The sequence below is a fragment of the Antennarius striatus genome, chromosome 14, assembly GCF_040054535.1.
Source record: "Antennarius striatus isolate MH-2024 chromosome 14, ASM4005453v1, whole genome shotgun sequence".
In the NCBI taxonomy this organism is placed as follows: domain Eukaryota; kingdom Metazoa; phylum Chordata; class Actinopteri; order Lophiiformes; family Antennariidae; genus Antennarius; species Antennarius striatus.
The window spans coordinates 12926256-12948725 of NC_090789.1; the positions used below are offsets into that span (position 1 = coordinate 12926256).

The 22470-nt window shown below is 38.8% G+C and overlaps 1 protein-coding gene across 1 annotated transcript in view; it reads right to left on the minus strand.

Moving 5' to 3' along the window:
• The window catches only part of ctps1a (CTP synthase 1a), a 46238-nt gene extending 34504 nt beyond the window's left edge, over positions 1-11734 (minus strand). Inside the window, exon 1 of the mRNA XM_068332751.1 lies at positions 11715-11734. Coding sequence (XP_068188852.1) covers positions 11715-11719 — 5 coding nt within the window. The 5' untranslated portion in view covers positions 11720-11734. The remainder of the gene's footprint in view (positions 1-11714) is intronic.
• Positions 11735-22470: the final 10736 nt, after the last annotated feature.

Here is a 22470-nt window from a genome sequence, read left to right on the forward strand (position 1 = left end):
CCAGGTTCAAGAGCAAGCATCTAATAGTTGAATTATGCTCCATACAGATGGATGGATGGACTGAGAGCTAGGATAAGAAAGACAAAATGATTTTGAGCACCAGATAAAAAACCTGTAAATAAGCAATAATACTATATTATAAACTTGTGGGAATGATTGATTCAAAGTAGTAAATGTTATTTAAATAAATTAAGAAATCTGAACTAAAATGATAGATTATTATATAAATTAATAAATCCCACAAAAAATGTCAAGCTATTTATTTTCCTTCAAATCAAGTAAATGTAGTTGACTCAATGAGGATGTGCAGCAACTATCACTGCCGAGTTCTGGTTTGGAAAGTATGAAACTGATTACCTTGTACTACTAGCCTCAAGAGACAGATGATGCTTTGGAGAGGTTAATCTGATGAAAGCTACCGCTAGCAAACTAATACTAACATTCATTAAATATGAAAAGTATGAAAAATGTTATTTATTACCTTTTCCTATTTTCATCACTTGAACTTGCAGTATTAAACTTGCAGTTAATAAGCAAGCCCAAATTATTATCAAAAATGTTCGCATTACATTTTCTGAACGGGCACAGTTGAACGATTTATTAGAGTGAGAAAAAAAAGGGCCACGTATTAATTAATGTTTTATGGAATAGTAAAATCAATTTATTTACATAAATTGCTGTCTTTCGATATAAATTTAGTGATAGAGCAGTGATGGTTCAAATGGCCGCTGAATGCTGGAAAAATACCAGTTGAACTGGGTTATGTCTCTTGTATTAATCCAGTTTCATCTCATCTCATCACCTCCTTGCTGTTGTTATTTGTGGAGCCCGAAATGTTCTTGAAACTACCAAATTATATGAAAAGAGCTGCACTATGTCTTATTTTAGCAATGCAAAAGTGCATCTGAGATGATCAAACACTGGCCAAATAGATGAACTGAAACAATTCCTTAACCCTGTGTATCTCCAATTTATTGCAAAAGCAGCATGGTGTTTAGTAAATATATTTTATAAATACATAAATATATGGTAGGGACTGAGACAACAAACAATAAACACACTGGTACCATTTTCCTCTGTTACACCAACTCTCTTCTCTCTCACACTTACACACACACACACGCGCGCGCACACACCCACACACACACACACGCACGCACGCACGCACGCACGCACGCACGCACACACACGCACACACATATATTCACAGGACGGTAGTCCTTGGCCCAGATGGTGCTCCTTACCCACCAATGACAATGTTACATATGTGGACTGAGCCCAGTAAACAGAGGCCTGCATGCCTGCTTCACAGAACCACATTGGTACATGGGATGCTTTCTGTGATAACAGGGATAGGGGTGGGGTCTGATGGTTGAGCCTGAGGAGACAGACGAGTACAGCTTTAAATAGCTCAAATCCCACCCCCATCCTTACACATGCATCCGACTACTTTCCCGCCACTGGGTCTCTGACAGAGCTCGGCGAGGTATTAGGCGAACGCGGCCCTTCCCTGCTCTGCTCTGGAGGCTGCGTGGGTGGGGAGCCGCATCTGGACGTGTGTCTGTCCACCCACATGCACAGCTGTGTGTCTGCAACGGGGAGAGGGCTTTAAGTGTGATGTGAATGTTGAGACAATCTGAGTGGCTGGATTTTAAACGTGAAGGACTGATCACAGGGTTTGGGTGGAACAAGGACATGTAAATGACCTTGGTCAGAGATAAATGAGAAGTGAATTGACTGTGGTCTAGATGGTTTCCCTGGTTTTATAAAGATGTAAAAAAACTAAAAAATAAAGAAATTTGAGGTTACTGAGGAGCTGTGTACTGCTTGCGTGCAGCTACACAAATATATATTCTGTTCCTGTATGGCACATTAATATTCTATACACCACAACCTACACAATAACACTGACATGGGCCGCTGGTTCAATGCCATACAAATCGGTATTTGCTCATCCAGGTCCCCATTTCCCCACCTGCCTCCACCTGTCCATCACCACAACACCATGCCTGCCTGCCATCCTCCCTTCATATCTCCTTCTTTCTTTCTTTGCCTCCCTCAGAGGTGGTCACATTCACATTGTCTTCACATTGTCTCTTTAACAAAAGAGAACACTTGAGACTGAGATGTGTGATTGTGTGTCCTTGCATGTGACAATGATGCTTAGGTATAATGGCTCGCGTGTAAATAGTTAGTGCACTGCCTCTTTAAGTCAAGAGTGTGACAGCTTGCAGCTATGCTCGATACTTGCCCCCTGCCACCACTGCAACACGGTGCTGTACACACACACACACACACACACACACACACACACACACACACACACACACACACACACACACACACACACACACACACACACACACACACACACACACACACACACACACACACACAGACACACGTACAATGGCACGATACAGCCCTCCATGAGTGCACTTTGTTACCCAACGAAAATCATTTGCAGCAATTTTGTGGAACAATTTTCATGTTATTTTTATTTTTTGTGCAAATTTGAGTCAAATAACTATTCTTCAAAGATACCACAGGTAACAATCAAGTAAATACAGTCGGAATATCAATTATATTGAGATGACTAAAAGACTAAAATGATACTGAAATAATCTTAGCAAAGTTCCACTAATTGTTCAAGTTCAACTCAAGAGTATAATGTGGTGAACATGATTATTTCTGCTTTGCATCAAAAGTCAATAAAGGTGTTGAGACATTTGTTCTATAATGCATCACTAGCTGCTACAGATGCAGCAGGAAGGTGAACATAGTAGATTACTTAAAAAAAAAAGAAGTTTTAATTGAAATCAGCATCATCATAAATGGTGCTGTATAAATGTTTATAGAGGATGAGAAGTTGTTAAATCATAACATATTACATCTTACTGGATATGTGGAATAATAAATCATCTATCCTTTCTCGCTACATCTTAGCCTTTCTTTGGCTAAGATGTGCACAACATACAGGTTATGAATTTCTACATACTTTTTATAATCTGTCCTTATTTGTATCAGCTTTGACAAGCATGGACTAACTATTGATACTGTACAGCTGTAATTTGTTAATTTGTATTGCCCTTCATTTACTTAATAGCTCTTCGTGAAGCCTGTTTGGGAGGGTAGGACTATAGGGTGAACTCTTCACCTTTTGAAGAGGAAGCAAGTTTTCTTTGACAAGACAAACTATGTATAATTGATCCAAATAAAGTAATGGAGTCAGAATGTTTTTTTTTTACAATTCATTGAACATTGCAAGATAAAACATTTTAGTGCTATAATATAGTACAGTGGAGGAGTGGGTTTCTTCCCATAGCAGAAATCACTGAATTTGGGAGAAGACCCTGCAGGAGTGGTTCTATTATGTTATTTTTTTGCACTTTCTTTAACAGTGCAGGAACCCTGAGGGCAGATGTTTTGATAGCACATGTCTCGACTGTTGGGTTTATGTTCTTCCAGTGTTTATAGTTCACTTCTCATTCACCCACACACAGATTGCAGTAAGCCACTATGCATGGTTTGGGGTTTGGTGTTCAGTGTCTTGCCTAAGGACATTTCAACATGCGGAGAGCAAAGTGGGCATCAAACTGCTACAACATTCCAAATGAATGAAAGTAGTTATTTTTAACACTCCAGAATGCCAAAACCAGGCAGAATCTCTTTGTTGGAGTAGTTTACATCTGAACAAAGCAGGAGGTTATAATACTTGATTAGTGCAATTAAGCCAATCGGACAACATCTTTAAATTTGTGATGTCTGGTTTATAGTCCTTGAAGGTCAGTGATTGTTTGCACATGACGGTTATATTCAAGAAAAGGTCAGCAAAAAAGACTTTGTTGTTTATAGAGACAAGATGTGTTCAGGCTCGTCCGTAAGATTTGCTTCATTGTCATAATAGCTTTAAACATTTGTTGATTTGTCATAGAGGTGTGTTGGGCAAGCAAACATTTATGAATTAAATGGTTTAAATGTTAATTTCCCATTTTACGTTGCAATAGCTGTCACAAGGACTATTAGGAAGTAAATAAGAATTTTTATTGCTATGCATTCAATGAAACTAAGAGCGTCAGGAGTAAATTGTGTTTTCCACTGCTGCAAGAAAAAGTCACAATAACAAGTAATAGGAATTACAACATTTGTCATGGTTGTCGTTTAGCTCACTGTCTAACCCCAACTGAGTCAACAGTCAGTGAAATTTAGTTGTAACTGCTAATTTTGTTTGCAGTGCTTTTACTATTGTGAGACTCCAGATGTGTTCTGGCCTCACAGTCACACTCATTTGACCAATCTGGGAAATTGAATTTAGAGTACATGAATGAGTCCCTGAGCATACTGAACATTCACAAAACCTGCAGCTCCACTCACTCACAACTGCAAGTGCAATTGTCAGCTAAGCCAAGACAAACTCCAACGGCAGCAGCAGATGAACAGATGAGACATGGAACTATAAATGTAGAATATTTTCTATATCATTTGCACACGCTGACTCTTTGGATCTTTGGATAGGGAAGTAAAGTCGCAGCTAAAGTAAACAAATCTGGTCCAATAAGAGTGTTTCAAAGATCAGGAGCCACAACATTAAATGTAAAACCTCACTGTCCTTGTCTTCATGCTGTGGCCCACGTTGTTCAGATGAGTTGACCGTGGTAGCCAGCTTTTCACCAGATTCGTCGGATGATTTGGCAATTCACTGTTAGATGAGTGACAAATCTCGTGTGTTATTGTAGTTCATGAGAAGTAAACACAAAATACAAGTATTTGTTTTTCTAGATAGCTATGGTGGTGCTCTAAGAAAAAAACAGGACCTGTAAAATTACATATCTATCTTCCTCGAGTCATTATAGAAAATGTTGTACAGTAATTTGATAACTAAATGTGTAGAATAAATGAGAAATGCTGGCAGAGATAATAATCCTCTTGATCCTCTTCTAACGACAAGCAACTGAATAAAATGTGGTGGGTATGCATTCAGTGGTTTTGACCAACAGACAAAAACTAGACGTGTGTGTTGATTATGAATTGACAACCATCAGGCTCCTAACTCCTATAACTGGGTTCCTCTGTTCTCTGCCAACCACTACCCTTTTCTCATCGCAATCTTCCCATCACGCTGCAGGCAACTAAACAGATCTTTTGTGTCGGGTCTTCGAAAGGCCATAAAAAAGCAGACTTTGTTCTATGCACTCACTTTCGCTCTGCCATCCTCCTCACCCCTCCTCACCTCTTGTTCCAAGCCAACCAGCAGATGGTTAATGATTCATGGACTGGGTGCACACGTGCTATTGTGAGTGTAGCATTACTACAGGGACTTGCAGAGAACAGGCTGACATAGTGTTTTTGAGACTGGAGTGACACAAGTTTGTCACAGACCAACGCCACATTTGTTTTAGAGTCGAAGTCGACTGACCACTACTACTTTTACAGCCAATTAAATTTTTTAAATTGTTTATGCAGTGCTACTAGGATGATATATCAATAGACAGCACTGACTGGGATCGGATGTTTGTCAGTCAATGGGTAATATCGATGTAGTATATTGATTATATGCTCCTTTTTGTAATGTGTGCATTAGTAAGCATGGCATCAAAACGTCGGAATGTGGCCATGTGCAGCAGTGCATTTAATTTATTTAAGCACAAGACTCAATAGTATTTTTGACATACATTTGCTCAATAATGCTTTCTGACATTTTACTTTGCTATGCTTATTTGATGAGTTGTTACCTGGCACATTCAGATTAATCTGAGAATGCACAGTATAAGCAAAAAATAATAATGCAGTAACAGGAGAAGATCAGATAAGGCTTTATATTATACCACAGGGGACATTTAAAAGCAGCCCTGCAGAATATAAAGTGATAAAACCTAGAAGGTCATTCAGAGCGTGCCTACCTCTACCGAGGCCAAAAGTCCATTCTTTATGCAATTTTGCAGGCATAACCTCACTGTGAGTGAATATATTACCAATTATATCAAAATATACTTCAGCATAACTGAAACATCAGCATCACCGCTTTATTATCTCTTATAACCCATTATAAGTATGTGGTGGTTTCTGCAGACTCCCCATCAGTGCATGTATCTTCCTCTTTTAATTGTCTCCTCTGAGAGAGTTGAACATTTTGTCCATCCATCCATCCATCCATCCATCCATCCATCCATCCATCCGTCCGTGCATCCATCCATCCATTTTTTTGTAGACAAGACAATTACAATCGTCTTGTCTGCAGCCAGGTATCCACCTTGTGGGTAGCGGGTCTGCTGGAGCCTATCCCAGCTGGCTATGGACAAAAGGCTAGGTACACCCTGTGTAAGTCATTGCTGGGCCACACGGAAGAAAAATAACCACTCATACTCACACCTATGGACAGTTTGTTGTGACCAATTCAGTTAAGCTGCATATATATATATTTTTTTTTTTGGGGGGGGGCATACAAATTCCACACAGAGAAGAATCAAACATAGAACCTTGTTGTTTCAAAGCAATGGCCCTACCCACTGGGCCTCCATGACCAATCATATTTAGTTATTTGTTTGACTGCTTGATTGTCTGTGTGATATCTTTAATATCTGCCAAGCGGTCAAGCTAGAGTGAGGCTGATTCGGGTACAGATGTGGATTTTGTACCAATGTTAAACATTCTTCAGCATTGCAAGAAATACCACCATTTAACAAATTTACAATTTTACCACTACTATACTCAACTGGGTACGAAGCCAGGATATGATCATTTTGCAAAATAAAAATAGACTATTAAAGTAATAAGCCCATTTTGACAATTACATTAGCATTACAGGATTTGTTATTTATTAAATGTTTGTATTTCAATTCCTCTTATCTCTGCCTACAGTGCATGTTTTTGGAATTATGACAGGAAACTCGAGCATCTGGATGGAACCCACAGTTAATATGAGAACACATCAGCTCGGAGTTTGGACCCAGAACATTTGTGAAATCTCTGTGAGTTATATAGCAAACAACAGTTATTATCACAGTCATGAAGTTAGACCCAAACTTCACAGTCTAGACTCAAGAATTTTCTTTTCTTTTTAGCATCATTAAAAGTCAAAACTGCTCTTCTTCCGTTGCTTATTATCTCCTCGTACATCTCACCCTCTTTTCACGCTTCAGCCCTTCTTTTTAAACGTTAACACCCTTGGGACACACCTCTTCTCAGGTTACAAATCTCCCTCCATCTACAACCCTCACCTCCACAACTACAGCCATTCATTTGTCAAAAAAAAAAAAGACACTTATCTCCTGTCTGTTAGCCCTTAAATTCAATAGAGAATCCCAAAAAGTGACAGTTTGTTGAAAGGAAAGGCAATCTTTCTGGGAGAGACAATGTGGGGAAGTGATTAAACTGAGGTTCACAGCAGCGGCACACCTCCATTCAGCACTACGATGGATTCTGGCAAGACACACTCTCAGTCGACTTAATCTGCAAACAGTGTCACATAATGCCAAGGCTTTCTGAGATCTCGAGCATATTGAGAAACAACAGCAAAGCTGAAAAAGGAGGTCATGTCCAGCACTACACTCCACACACTGGACCACCTTCCTCCACACACAACAGCAGGCAGCTGAAATTATTCATAAACCACACATTTTGAGTCCCACACTCAATAAGAACAAATTTAAACAATTCACTTTCAACTGTGATGCAGCAGGATTTCAGCATCACAAGTAATATCCAGGGCAGTACAGTGTGCTAACCTGGATATTACTTGTGTAACCTTCAAATTCATCCATCTTAGTTGAATTGATCACATCAAATTGTCCATATGTGTGTGTGCATGAGTGTCAATGTGTGGCCTTGCGGAGCCCTGGCGATGCATCTGGGCTGTACCCTGCCTCCTGCATCTAGTGTGACCCATGACCTGCAAAGTAATATGGCTGAAGACAATTATGACTGTCTCATTTTCAAGAAGATGGATGGATGGAGGTCAATAGTATCCAGAGGAAGACAGTTGAATCTTTGAATTCAAAAAACCCACCATGTCATGTCAGTCCATCTAAAACCACCTAATCTTTTCTATCTGATCACAATGGGACATATCTGGTTAAATACAAGCTAAATGAAATAAACATATCCATAGCCAGAAAACAATGTACACCTGATATGTACATAGCAAAACACAAACAAACAAAAAACTGTGGATCTGAATAGGCATATATCATTTAACAGAAGAGGGTTCAATTAGAAGTTACACAGTGGTCACATTGACCTTCAGTACTTTTTCACTGAACTACAGGTTGAATACAAATGCATCTAATCAAAGAACAGAAAAAAAGAAGCATTCTCCGTGAGAAGAAAGTAAACTGTGGAATCACCTCATCCAGGGCACATTTGTCAAAGTCAAGGCCCGCGGGCCAAATCTGGCCCTACGACGAATTATTTATGGCCCGCCGGATAATCTTTAATTTCTATTAGAACCGGCCCACAGGCCACATTGGTCCGCTGGTGTTTTGCACGCATCAAACTACATTCTCCATAATGCAACGGTAGCGGAAGTCACTGCGGCACAGCAAGAGGGCTTTGGCGTCATTGTTTATCAGCAGTCAGAGCGGAGGTTACATTTAGCTACTCCCCTCTTCTATAATGGCTAAAAAGAAAATGTACGCTAAGAGCAGGGGTTTCAAGCCAGGTGGGAGTCAGAGAGGTAAAAGGTAAATCTGTGTGCAGTGTGCCCTCTAAGCTGCGCACGTGCGCGCGCAATTGCCCACTGCTCGCACATTCTCAGAACACACACGAAAAGTTATGCTGCAACTAAAATAAAATTCGATACAAATGTCTGAAGAAATATCTAATATTAGACATAATATATAATTAATTAGACCAATCATATTGTTTTCTATACCATTTTGCATTGTAACTCAGTGAGTGACAGGTGTCCAGCCAATGATACGATAAGGTTCACTTACGCTACGCAGCATATCAGAGCATTGACGGTGCTGCATGTGCACCCTGCTGTACGCACCGTGCAGGTTAGCTAGTTAACGACTGGAAACGAACTGGCAGCGACACATCCACTCATCTAAGTAAAAAAGAAATGCGGTTTTTAAGATGGAATAGCTGTAAGAGTACAGTGCGCTCTCGTTCTTTGCAGCTAATGCGTTCCAGGAACCACACACGATTAAGGAATCCACGATTGAGATCGCCATCTATTTATCTTATTGAGGTAATTTAAACATTACCCTCCCCATACTGATATTAAACCACCTTCTATCTGTATCACCTTTTCCCACACTCTTATTGACTGTTTAAAGCACTTTTATGTCTCACAAAAGTCCGAAACTGACAGAAAGGCGTGCACTTCCGGTTGCCGTCAACCAATAGAACGCACATACAGTATCACATGACTGCCGACCAAAAATCTGCAATGAGGTGGAGTCGCGAGTGTTGATGCGCAAATGCACGAGGGCGCACTGTATATGCAAATAAAAGAACAATCTGTGAAACTGGGTGAGATTTTTTTTGAAAAAGTTCTAAGAAGCAGACAAAGCCATTAACCTGGACAAAGTGTAGAACCACATGAAATTTAAGTCAGATCTGTGCATATTCTAACGACATTCATTAAGATTTTTTATTTATGGATATTGCAATTGATTCACTGTGGCGACCCCTGAAGGGAAAAGCCGAAAGGAAAAGAAGAAGAGGAATCATTTATCTAGTAGTAAATGCTGTTACTACTAGATAATTTATGTGTAGTAGAAATGCTAAAGAAAAATAGTAATTAAATACAGACAAAGAGTTACAGGGATGTACTGTATACTATAGCATAAGCAACAGCACACATGATTGCGCAAAAGGTGAATCTTTTAATGTGAACAAAATGTTATGTCTGAAAGGTGTTGTTATGCCCTCCTCTGATGGTCAGGCTGCCAGCGTAACATTGAACGAGTCCGGCCCTCGGCTTGTAGCAAATTTGTTTTTCTGGCTTTCCGTGTATTTGACTTTGACATCCCTGGTCTAGGGTGTGGAGAGTACCGTACTTTCCTTCACAGCAATGAATCACACATTTCCTCATTGTTACTTGAGCCTATCCAGAGAATATCTCATTACAGTATGAGGAGACTACATTTAGGAGAATTTAACAACTTTTTGACTACGTGGACTCAAGGCTTGACCTCCTGCAGACCAGACCTGAAATTAACAACTTGATCAATTCTTACTTGAACAGTAAGAAAAGACCCATGTTGGGTCATGGGTCTTTTATTAAATGACTGACCTATGAAAGTAGATCAGGGTAAAATTTTGAATTCAGGGGTGTTCTCAGTCATCCAGGCCATGGTTATCCAAAAGCTGTTTGGATAACAAAACAAAAGCTGTTTAAGTCAATCCACTGGACGTTATACTTATATAACCATTCTGTTAGGTTATATAAGTATAACCTAACAGAATGGTTGTAGATGAGAATAACTAGAACATGAGGCTCTTTCTGTGTCCAGTTGTTATTATGCATGCAAGCCGTGTCAGACATTTTGGTCTCTTAAAGGTGGAGTAAAGTCCAGGGAAACCTTCTGAATAATGAATGTAAAGAGATGTGTTAATTGTAGATAGGACTGTGATTCAACAGCTGAAATCTAGACAATGAAACAGAATGAGCGCGTTTGGCTATCTTAAACAAACTAAAAAGATCCAAGCAGGATTACATAATCTACAGAATGAGTAAACAGGTGAGGAGCAGCAGAGGGACCTCATGAGTAAACACAGATGGAGTGAAAACTGAAAGAGGGAAAGCACATGGACTAATTTCGCAGGAGGATAAGTAAGGACAGGCAAAAGTAACTGTGGCAAAGTAGATAGTGGCTAAAATTAATGACGGGAAGTATAAATTAAGCACAGTATATAAAATATATATTTTGAAAGAAAAGCCTTCTAAACCTTAAGATGAAAAACACCAAAAACTTAAATATTTGTCTATTTACTCAGTGTGGCCTCATACCAAAATATCTACCACCAGTTTTCCTTAAAACTGGATGGATCTATTTTTGTTCTGGATACAAACTCTTATCTTTCACAAATACATGCAACATTTATTTTGATAGACCTAATTATTTGTTTAAGAAGATCAATACTGAAATGTTTAAAAAAGCGATAAGCCTCAAAATTTTACTGGACTGTAACTCAGGATACAACGCAATACAAAATTTCATTCAAATCTGTTGGTAGCTTTGAAATATCTTAAAACAAGCACACGAACAAAGAAAGCGGTTGATCACAAAACTACCTCCAAATCTGATTGGATTGTATTAAAAGCCCAAACCATTACAGGTGGCAGGAGAAAATAAGAATATCTACTTTCATAGCAGTCCTGCATGCCATGAGAGAGCTGACTAGAGATGACAGTGAGTTTGAGACGAGACTGCCAGGTAGTAGCCATAAAGTACTTTCCCAACTTATTTTGTTTTTGCTCCTGTGGAGCAGCTGGAGAAGGTTTTTTCCCCTCTTTGTCAGAGAATAACTCAAAGGGAAACTAATCTTGAGTTTGATTGAATGGGCTTCATGCTTGATTAAATTGTGTGAACAGCTTGTGAGTACTGAAACACAACACCGAATGCAACTTCTCAACTGTAGCGTCCAGTAACTTTGCACCATGTCTGTTGGTTAAGCAGAAGATGAGGGACTTTCTCCTGTCAAATTAAATCATCAGCTGCTGATTTACAGTTACAAAATAGACACAATGCGATGCACAGATTTACTTCATAGAGAGGACTTGAGCTGAGACCCTTGCATGTTGAGCAGATCCAGCTCAGCCAGTCGTAAATGGAGAGGTTGACTGTCACTGCAGACCACCTGCCGCCTTTGAGCTGACCTGATGTCTGCCACTGACAGATGATGAGGAAGAGGCTGCGTGGCTGGAGGGCTCTCAGAAAGCACAGAAAGGCTGTCGAAGAAAGGAAAGACTGTCTGAGACGCCTGGTCTTGACAGGGCTTTCATTCAGCAGCATCTGCTCCATCACTTCTGTGTCGGGACATACTCCATAGGCCAATAGATTCAAACACACTCACAGTAAAGCAAGCCTTTCTTTATGCTTTAGTCAGTGAACTTGTTCAAACAGCAACAATTCTTTATGCCATTATGACGTGATAACAAGCTTGTGCTTAAGGAACAAATGGCGTGTCATGTTACTGGAGAAGCCTCGAGGCAGACTGCTGGGGAGCATTATCATTTGAAGTATGGAGTGATAATATGTGTCCATACAACGGCTCCTGACATCAACAGCTCAGTATACTGTAAAGGCCTCTGTATGCTTCACACATAAGGTTTGACACAGAGTCTAACAGCATTTGAAACACCACGTGATACAGCCAATTGCAGTCGGATCAAAGCATGACTACTCTGTACAAATGTAACCTTGTCCTGCCTGTGAGTCGGTATATATAGCACCAAATAGGATCTGTATTAACAGATCAATTCTTATGGTGATGGGACAGGAGGGGATCACATTTTGACTTTTATATAAAGTGTGCAACCAACAACTGTGAGGTTTAAAAAATCATTTAGTAGAACTTAGTAACTATGGATAAGAAAAAACAGTTTAAAATGTCCTCAAATTCAGAAGATGATATCCTTATCCACCATGTACAAATTGAGATCTGCCTCCATAATTGGTGAATGGTATTTTGTTGCTTACAAAGACGTGTATGTAAAATGTCACAGGAGACATTGTCTTTTTATGCATTTTTTGCCTGTGATTTAAAGTGCAGAATCGCAATCAGGTTTTGATGTGGTAAACAGTGCAGTGTAGACACGGGTCTTCTTTTTAGCTTAATTGCACTATTTATGCAAGACGAGCTGTGGGGCTGCCCTGAAGTCTTGTCTGAACATAAGGAACGGGTTAACAAGGAACGGCTTGACAACTTCATGGTTTGTTACTCCAGTTCATTTTTTATGGATTTCAGACAGTGAAAAGACTAACAGGTAAGTTGTTGATTGAACAGCTTTGGTGATGTCACATTTTGGTGACCTCAGGTTTTCCTTTATTTTTTAATGCATTCTTTGGTGTCACAGAGCTGACAGAAGGGTACCTACAAGTGTGTGTACTATTTTTAGACTGCAAATGTTATCATGTGTAAAATCATGTGTAATGCCTAAAATGTAGAAACAGGGAAAATGTGACCAAACTTGTACACAAATGGTTTGGAGATTAATATCTCAAATGTTTTCATGATAACAGATAGAATAGGAAATAGTACATCACTGAAAGAATTTTTGACAAACCAGTCGAGGAAAATTTCTACACCCAATCCTTGTATGCAAATATGGTTAAGAAAGTATTTAAGTAAGTACATGCAAGGTTCAAAGAGATTTATTAAAAAATGCCTCCCTGGTCAAAGATATTAACCTTCAGATGGCGTTCCCCGAGCCACTTGTTCAATCTGACTTGGTCTTGCTTCTTTTGTCTGCATCATCGTATCAACTATTTGCTTTTGCACGATTCAGATGAAGAACAATAAGGGAGCAAAGTGACTTCACTTTTATTTGCATCTGGGTTAAGTGTGAGGTCGCTCAAACTGTTCTCCTAACAAGCTTCCAATATTAGTGATTGAAGTTTAAGTCATAGCCCTCATTCTGTGAAATTGACAAATCAATTTGATATATTCCAATACTGGTAGGAAATTCCCTTTTTTGATGCTGTGCCTTTGCCAGAAGTCAACAAAACTTTGTGAGGGAACTACTAACACTTGAATTATGTTTTGAGGACCAACTTGACTTGGAGAAATCCACTCCTGAAGGCTGAACAGTAACTACGAAAGTCTACGTAGTCTTAAAGCCATGGATTACATCAATGACATCACCTTTCTAAAGGTGATGTCATTTAGCATCACCTTTAGAAAGGTGATGCTAAATGACAAGAATATAGGGGTTGTTCATCTGAGCTGTACTTTTCTTACAGCTGGAAACTAACTTATTGTTGCTTTTCATTTTTTGATGCATGATGTAGAATGAGATCACTGTAGTTCATTTGTTATGAAATGACGGCCTGAAATATGATTTGATAGTGTCATGAAATAATGAAATTCTGTGAGATGATGCTCACATACAGGCGGCATACAACATTTATATTAATCATCACTACTCACAAGTCATTTTACATTGTCTGGAGCAATATACTGTATGTTCCTGTTGCCAGATGAGTTTTATTGCAGAAGCAATGGGAAACTGATAGTATGCCGTACACACACACACACACACACACACACACACACACACACACACACACACACACACACACACACACACACACACACACACACACACACACACACACACACACACACACACACACATTTGTATGGGGAAGTTAGCGTACAGCGACACGAGCTTGTACCCCTGTAGGAGCCAAATGATTTGTTTGGTCTCCTGTGGATAATTGGTGTTCAGGTATAAGTGAGAACCAATATTGCCCGGCAGCATTAACAGTTAACATTCATTCATTCATTTATTTTAATTTCATCTAATATACTATTTTGATCCCCGGAGGGAAATTAAGAATGCACACTCTAGCTAATGATTCAAACGCATGCATACATACTGTATATATTAGTGAGTACAGGCCCCTGTAGCACACACACACATACACAAGGGGGTCTGCAGGTATGCAAGGGAGGAAGAGTGGCAGGCAGCCTCAAATGAGCAATTTGTAAAGCAGATGGCACCTTGCTCAATGGTGCCTCGGCAGTGCTCCGGAGGTGAGCTGACACCTCCCATTGTCAGCTCACCTCCGAGTATTTTTTTTGGAATCGAACCACCGATCTTGAATCATAGGACAAACCACTCTACTGCCCACTCTACCACTGAGCCACTGCTGCCCCCATTCATTCATTCATTCATTCATTCATTCATTTTTTATAGCCGCCTCGTCTGCTGTCGAGGGGTGCTTGATCCTATCCCAGCCAACTGACGACATGAGGCAGGGAACATTCCGGGGATATTGCCAGCGCCATTAATAGTTTTTTAACCGCCAAACTCTGAATGTTTTGCTTTTTTATGTTAACTATTGGTTGAGTTAATTGATAAATTTAAAAATAAAATAAAATAAAATACCTGGAATACCCCTGGCTTAGACCTTGGCTTAGCCTCTATGAAATTCATTCAGCAGCGGTAGAGATGTAAAAGCCAGAGGAGGGATGATCCCAACATCCCTCCGTCAGTCTGCCCCAGGGCAGCTGTGGCTACACACGTAGCTTACCATCACCAAGTATGAATGAGGAGTGAATGAATAATGGATCCGATGTAAAGCGTCTTTGAGTGTCCAGAAAAGCACTATATAAATCTAATCCATTATTATTATTATTATTATTATTGTTGTTATTATTATTATTATTATTGTTTGTACCTTTTGTAAATGAGCATTTTCATATCACCGAAGCAGCTCCCGCTTAACGTATCATTTAAATGCAAAACATGTCAAGGACACAGAGTTGAACGTTAGCGTACCCCTTTAAAGGAAAAGCCTGTTGGCATCTTGCTATTCAGTTGCCTTATTTAGAGGCATGTTATACTATTCATTTTGAATTGCTGTACTGAGTCAGCTTTAGTATTCATTCTGATTGAGAGTCTCCTTGTGTGCCTATTTGAGACTCAGCCCTATTATATTTCTGAATTTTATTTATTTAATTAACTGTATTTGTATTGCATTTTTGAGAAATGCACCTAGCCTCATTGGTTTGCTGATGTGCTTGGCCTTTTTTCTTTCGAATTTCATTTATAAAGCACACTTGACCAACAAAAACGTGGATTTCAAATCTTCTCTTCTTGGTGCATTCTATTGATTCGTAATGCACTAAAACTTTGTAATGGCCTAGAATTCCAATTCTTTATTTGGGGGCCTTTAGCAGATATGAGATTAAAATGTGATTAATTATATTATATTAATATATATATATATGCTCCTCCACAAAGGTACTTGGAAAACAAACTTCAGAGTAATTCAGCACTAAGACAGCATAAAAATGCACATGCTAGCAATTAACTAAATTATTTTTTGCCAAATGATTTTTCAGAGCAGCATTTCATATAAATCTTCAATTTCATTTGTGAAACATTATTTTATGTTAGTGCTCACTCACATAATACTGTTTCATCAGAAATGGAAAACTAATGAATTGTAAAATGACCCTTTAATTTTAATTTTTGACCATCAGTCTAATTATGTTTTTCTTTAGTTCTATTTTTCAACTTTCAAGGCATTTCTGAAGCTGTTATGCTTTTAGAGATGACTGTTTGCCAAACCAAGGCCAAATGCTTTTAGTAAATTATTCTTTTAGTAAACATTTGTGTCCTTGCTGTCATTCTGAGCATGTTAGCGTGTAGTATTTTTTTTTAAATCTAAAAGCACAGGTTTGGCACAAGGAATGTTAACTGTTTTTGTGCTTAACAAAATTCCCTGCTAACATGCTTGTATGCTGAACAATGTTTGAGACCTAGCATAAAAAAAAAGCACCTTCTTACTGTTTTTATGAAAATATTTACCGCGTCAAGGAAGTTATTTTTTTAGTTAAATGTCTCCTCCAGGATTGTTCACTGATCCGCATGATACCTGGCAGCGAATCATTATGAATTTACAGTATAACCTTCTTGTACACACATCTCATATCTGTGCACATATAAATATAAGCAACTGTGTGGAGGACAACCCGCATCCAGCAAGGTGTGTTGAATTTCCCCAGAGCTCTGTGTTTAAGCATGCTTTCGTAACCACTAGCACAACAGCATCCGCCTTTGCTATTCTCACCTCTATTCTTCAGTGTCTCCTTTTTGTCCTCTATTCCTCCATGTTTCCCTTTCTTTCTCTCCCTTCTTCATCCTTGCTATGTTTGGTCATGGAACCAAAAGATTTGGGCAACATTCAAGAACTGTGTGGGAGGAGTATTTGTATTTACACATAAGGAAAAGTGGAAGCTTCTTCATATATTTTGAGACATCCAAATTTTCTTCAATAAAAAAATTAGACAATTTATTTCGAGATCAGAGTTGCAAGGGTGCGTTTTTGTCCCGACCCAAAACCATTTTTTATGTGTAGCTCTTCAGAATGATGAGCTGCCCTTTAAAATCAGATCATGGGAGGGCTTTTTCACAGCGACCTCCAAAAACACAACAGCATTAATGAGTAGGGCTGTACTTAGAAAGACAGGACAAGCAGAGATAGAGATAGAAAGAGAACAAGCACTGAAAGCCAATGAGTTCTGTGGTATGCCAGACCGAGAGCTTCTTATTGAATTTGATGTCAAGCCCTTTAAGAGTAGAGATCCTGTAAGACAAACAGAGGATTAGATTGGAAACATGGCCTGAAGTCATTTGTCTGTCTTACCTCCCTCCTCCCATCGCTACCCATTTTCTCTTGATTTCCTGTCTGTTTTTCTATCCATGGATGTGTGTGTGTGTGTGCCAAATAGAGCCTGGTTCGTATATCCAGAGGCTAAAGATGAAGGAAATAGTTGGAAGAAAACAATGACCCTAGCTACATGCTTCCACGTGGCTGCTTAGGGAGGCTGAAATTGACAAGGCAGACAAATGGGAAGAGAAATCAGAGGGCGATAGCACCAGCCATATCTGTCCCAATCATGTTTGTGGAGCCAGAATCAAGTCTCCACTGGCTGTTTATTGGCTGGTGTCCAGAGACTGGGGTTTCTGTGTAACAAGGAATGGATTGGTAAGACATTTTTATTGCACTTATTCAGGATATATTGATCCCATCGTGATAGAGTGATGTTTAGACACATAGAGACATTGTGATCAATCTATTCAATTCTATGTTTGCATTTATGTTCTCATTTGAATTTTTTACTCTTACCAGGTTACTTATTTTGTACTCTATGGATGAAATGTATTTATTAGCAAAACTTTGTTTTTGTTGGGGTGTGGCCTAAAACCCCTGACACCTGGCTCAGCTGCACACCTGATTGGAATCTGATTTCTTGCAATACGTCAACCCTGGCCGTTCCTCCACTCACCTCCAGATTATTAATCTCATGCAACAGCTACTGTATATACAGTATCTAGTCTATATCTGTATATGTCTAGTCCAATGCCAGAAATGATTCCTTATTTACCTTTTTCTTTGCCTTTACCTCCACCTTGAGCCATCTGCTCCATCCCTTGAACACCTCATCTCCCACTCGGGGACTCAAGATACCACAGAATACCACACCACATCCTCCACCCAGCCGTCTGTTCTCTGCAGCACTCACCCATTGGTATTAATAAATCCACATCAAATCTCCACTAGCTACTGACAGCATTAACAAAACAAAAATGCATTTTAACAATATGTTTATGATCTCTATATTTAACAACATTTTATGCTTCTATGCTTTACTCAGCTGATACAGATGAGGGAGAACATCATTATCTGTATCTTTTACTCAATTGAGTAGAATGAGCTGGACAAAATAGAAGCTTGAAATTGATATGGATTGATTAGGTCCTTTTTTGTGTGCTGTTTATTAGAAAAATGCAGTGCAGCCTTAGAATTGCGCATCAAATCAATTTTTCAATTCAAACTGTAATAGAGCTATTTGCCAAAAGGATTTTTATAAATTTGGTTGGATAAACTTCGGTCTGTTCAATCAAAACATCCAGGTCTACAAGAGGAAAATAAATTGTACGTAAAAGGATTTTACAATGGTACACATAATCAGTCAAAACTAAATTGAAAATAAAAACATCCGGTATCTGTCGAAGCAGAAGCAGTAACTCCCAAAATGATATTATTCTCGTTGTCCTTAGTCTAAATAAAAAAATATAATATTGTGGGTTTATTTGTTCGTCAGTGTTTTGGATTTTTGTAAAAAACAGCTGACCCAAACTTTTGGATAAAAGTAAATTTTGTGCAGCATTCCTGCCTCCCTGATAAGCATTCTGTTATTGTTGTGTTGGCATTGCACTCTCATTTTTCACAAAATTATATATAAAATTATCACATGTATAATTAATAAAACTGTCCATTGGAATAAATAAAATATTTTTCATGATTTGAAAGTCTTTATCACGATGACGTCCCTGTAGGACACCATCGTGCCAATATCACACAGTGGAAACACCAGTATCAACAGTGACATTTGGATTGCCCACTGTACAAACTGCGCAAACAAATTATTGTATTAATAAATTCTAAAAAATGTTTGCATGAGAATCAGCATTTTTTTTTATAAAAAAGAACATGCATTGTGAAATTACATCGGTAAAATTGAGAAGCCCCATGTAAAACAAACCACACATTCCACTAAAACACAATACTACCACAATATGGATGGATTAGTGCATCATCCCCTTTGTCCTTGTACCTGAAGTGGGTAGAGGAGCAACAGTCTCCAGGCAACTCAGGTAGGAAAGCAGTGGCAGCAGCCTCCAGTCACAAGATACAGAGCTGATAAATGGCTGATCAGTCACAGAGACAGGGGCAAAGTCTCTGGGTCAACAGTGGCTGAGTGGAATGCAAAGAGCAGTGGCTCACACTCTTAAACCACATGACCACAGTAACAGTCTATTCTACAGACATACTGGCACTACAATAGAATGGATTATGTCTTAATGTGTTAACCTGTGCATTATTGTACATACAAGCTATGCATTGTATACTATCATAAACTATATTCATGTTATTAGAATTCACTTATGTCTACCGTACTAAACTACTTTATTGTACTATGCTATAATCCATATGGGTTTATTGTGCATTGTGTGTGGGAAGTAGGCTTAAGCAGGGTACCATTTGTCAAAAAACAAAAGGGGGGCTTTTTTTAAATTTGAAAAAATAAGCAATCATTGATTGACTGTTGAATTCTGCATACAACCTCATGTGTGTGTTCAATGATAGAACACATTATAATACACTATACAGTATGTAATATAGGGCATGTTATCTCGGCATGATTCTGCACTTTTTTTTGTTTTTACTTAGAATTGACTAAGAAATCACTGATAATGTAGTTTAAAGCTCAGTTGTGCTCAAAGTTAATGTAGTCGGATGAGAAGTCAATATTCCTTCTTCATCTGTAAAGGTAATCCTCTAGATACAAACATTTGACTTATGAACATTTGGATTTACAAACTACAATGCACTGCTGTATACGACTACTGTAGTTGCTCTTTATATCACAAACCCTTCTGTTATTGTTTCTGGTAAGTCTTAGGGAACATTACTTTTGTATGTACAGTAGTAATGACATTAAAATGACCTCAAATGGCGGTTATACATTGAAATTTAATAAATAACATCTCATGAACAATTCAGCTTACAAACAACCTCTCCGAACCAATTGTGCTTGTAGGTTGAGGACTATTATTACATCCCAAATGGAACAGTGCAAAAGGAATGGTTTGGGGCAGTGTAGCCACAATTCACGTAAATTACATCAAAATCATACATTGCAAAAAAACGACATACACACCTTACCAAAACAAACTCCTCTAATGTTGACAATTTTATCATTATTGTAAATTTAGACTCTTTCTGTGGGTAAAGAGTCATAGTGGTGGCACAGTGGCCTGACAGCAAGAAGGTTCCGGTTTCGGGTCCTTTCTCTGGGGAGTTTGTATGTTTTACCCTTGTCTGTGTGGGTTCTCTCCGGGTTCTCTGGCTTCCTCCCACCTCCAGAAACATGCAGTTTAAGTAGATTGTCCGTAGGTGTGCAATACACTGGGATAAATCTGGAGCACACCCTGTCACCTGTAGTCAACTGGGACACACTTCACCCATGACCTGCAAAGTGTAAAAGCAACTGTAGGTGAGACAATTATGGTCATCTCATTTGGATGGATGGATGGATGGACACTTTACTGTCAGTTTGTGGTTGGATTAAGGCCAAAAGTAGAAGAGAAGAAGCACATGTGCCCCAGAGATGCCATTTGAGATACACATTCATGAATGCCTCATGTGCGTGTTCAATGATAGAGCAAAAATAATTCTTTACTGTTCAAGAGTAATGGTTGATCAGCCATGATAACTGGATGATGTGTAGAGTAACAACTAAATCACATATCTTCATTGTACTCTAACTTAACAAGTGCATCGTCTCCACAACATTTTTCCTCTACCTGGATAAATGAAGGCATAATATATGTACATATACACGCAGTATTGCATATACTGTGGAAAGGAAGGGGTGTTTGGATGACAGTCATACCACGATTGATTAGTATGGATATTCCTTCTGAATGTGTCTTCAGCTGAAGTTGTATTAGTCAGAACTGCTCTCATGAAAGCAAATGGCTACTTGGCAGGCCATTTGAGAGCCTATTCTACCGATGCAGATATACATGATTGCTTTTTCAATTTCTGTCAGTTGACTCACAAATATATATTCTGAGTGCAACTGGCAAAAAAGCAAAGATGCACACATAAACACAGAGACAATGAGAGCGATGGCAAGGCGCCATTCAGCCTCGCATCCCGTTGTGTCACTGCACGTCTCTAAATAATTCAGTGTCACTCAAATATTGATATGGAAATCACAGCTGACTGAACTGACAGAGACCAGAGAGGAAGGCAGCAAAGATCCACTGTCCTCTTTCTAATGTCCTTTTCTTTTAGCCTCTGGTCCATTTGACTGATAGCTTTTGATGTCAGCAGCTGCTCATCCTTATTTTATGTCCATTTCACACAGGATATAGCGAACACTAAAAATGATTGCTTTGCATCGAAGCTGTTTTCACAGAGGAATGGAAACATCTTCTGTGATTTGAGCTTTTCATTACAAAGCATGGATTTGGGAAGTAACCTTAGAGTCAGCACAGTCATATTATTCTGCAGCGTACGTCAAACCGTATCGATCCAACACATCTCATGACCAGATGAATAAAGTTGTACTGGAATAATGTCATGGTTAAAATTTATTTTCTCAGAATCAATAGTAAAACATTGAAGATGAGCCCATTTAAAGGAAGGGGGGAGTTCTCATTTCTGTCTGTGCAAATGTTGTTTGAGAAGGAGGACAACTGTTAGATACACAGAGACCCCTTTTGTCTTGGATGGAGAATGAAAACAAAATACACTTCTTCCATTTAATGTGCGCTATTATCATTTTCAAAGGAGAGTACCCTTTTAACAATATTTGTCATGTTGCCTTTAATTTGAAAATAAGAACCTAATTTAAATTAAAGGCCAGCATATTGTCTCAGAAGGAAAATCTTGTTTAAATGTAACTGAGGTGTGTAGTGACATAAAACATTCACTATGAAAATCCAACTTCCTCTGAAAACACTGGGCAGTTTCTATCAAATCACACAGACAAGTTTGAGCCTTGAAAGCTTAAGGTGAGGTTATTTACTTGTGATTATACAAGTTGTGCCACATCCGAAGCTCATAATATCTTTTTCTCTCATCTTCCATAAACTGAGTAGTCTGGCATTGTGATTCTTTTGTTGTTTATCTCATTTCAAGTTGCCAAAGACTGCAATCAGTAGCGCGCAATTTGATGACAACCACTTCATACTCCTCTGCAAATGTC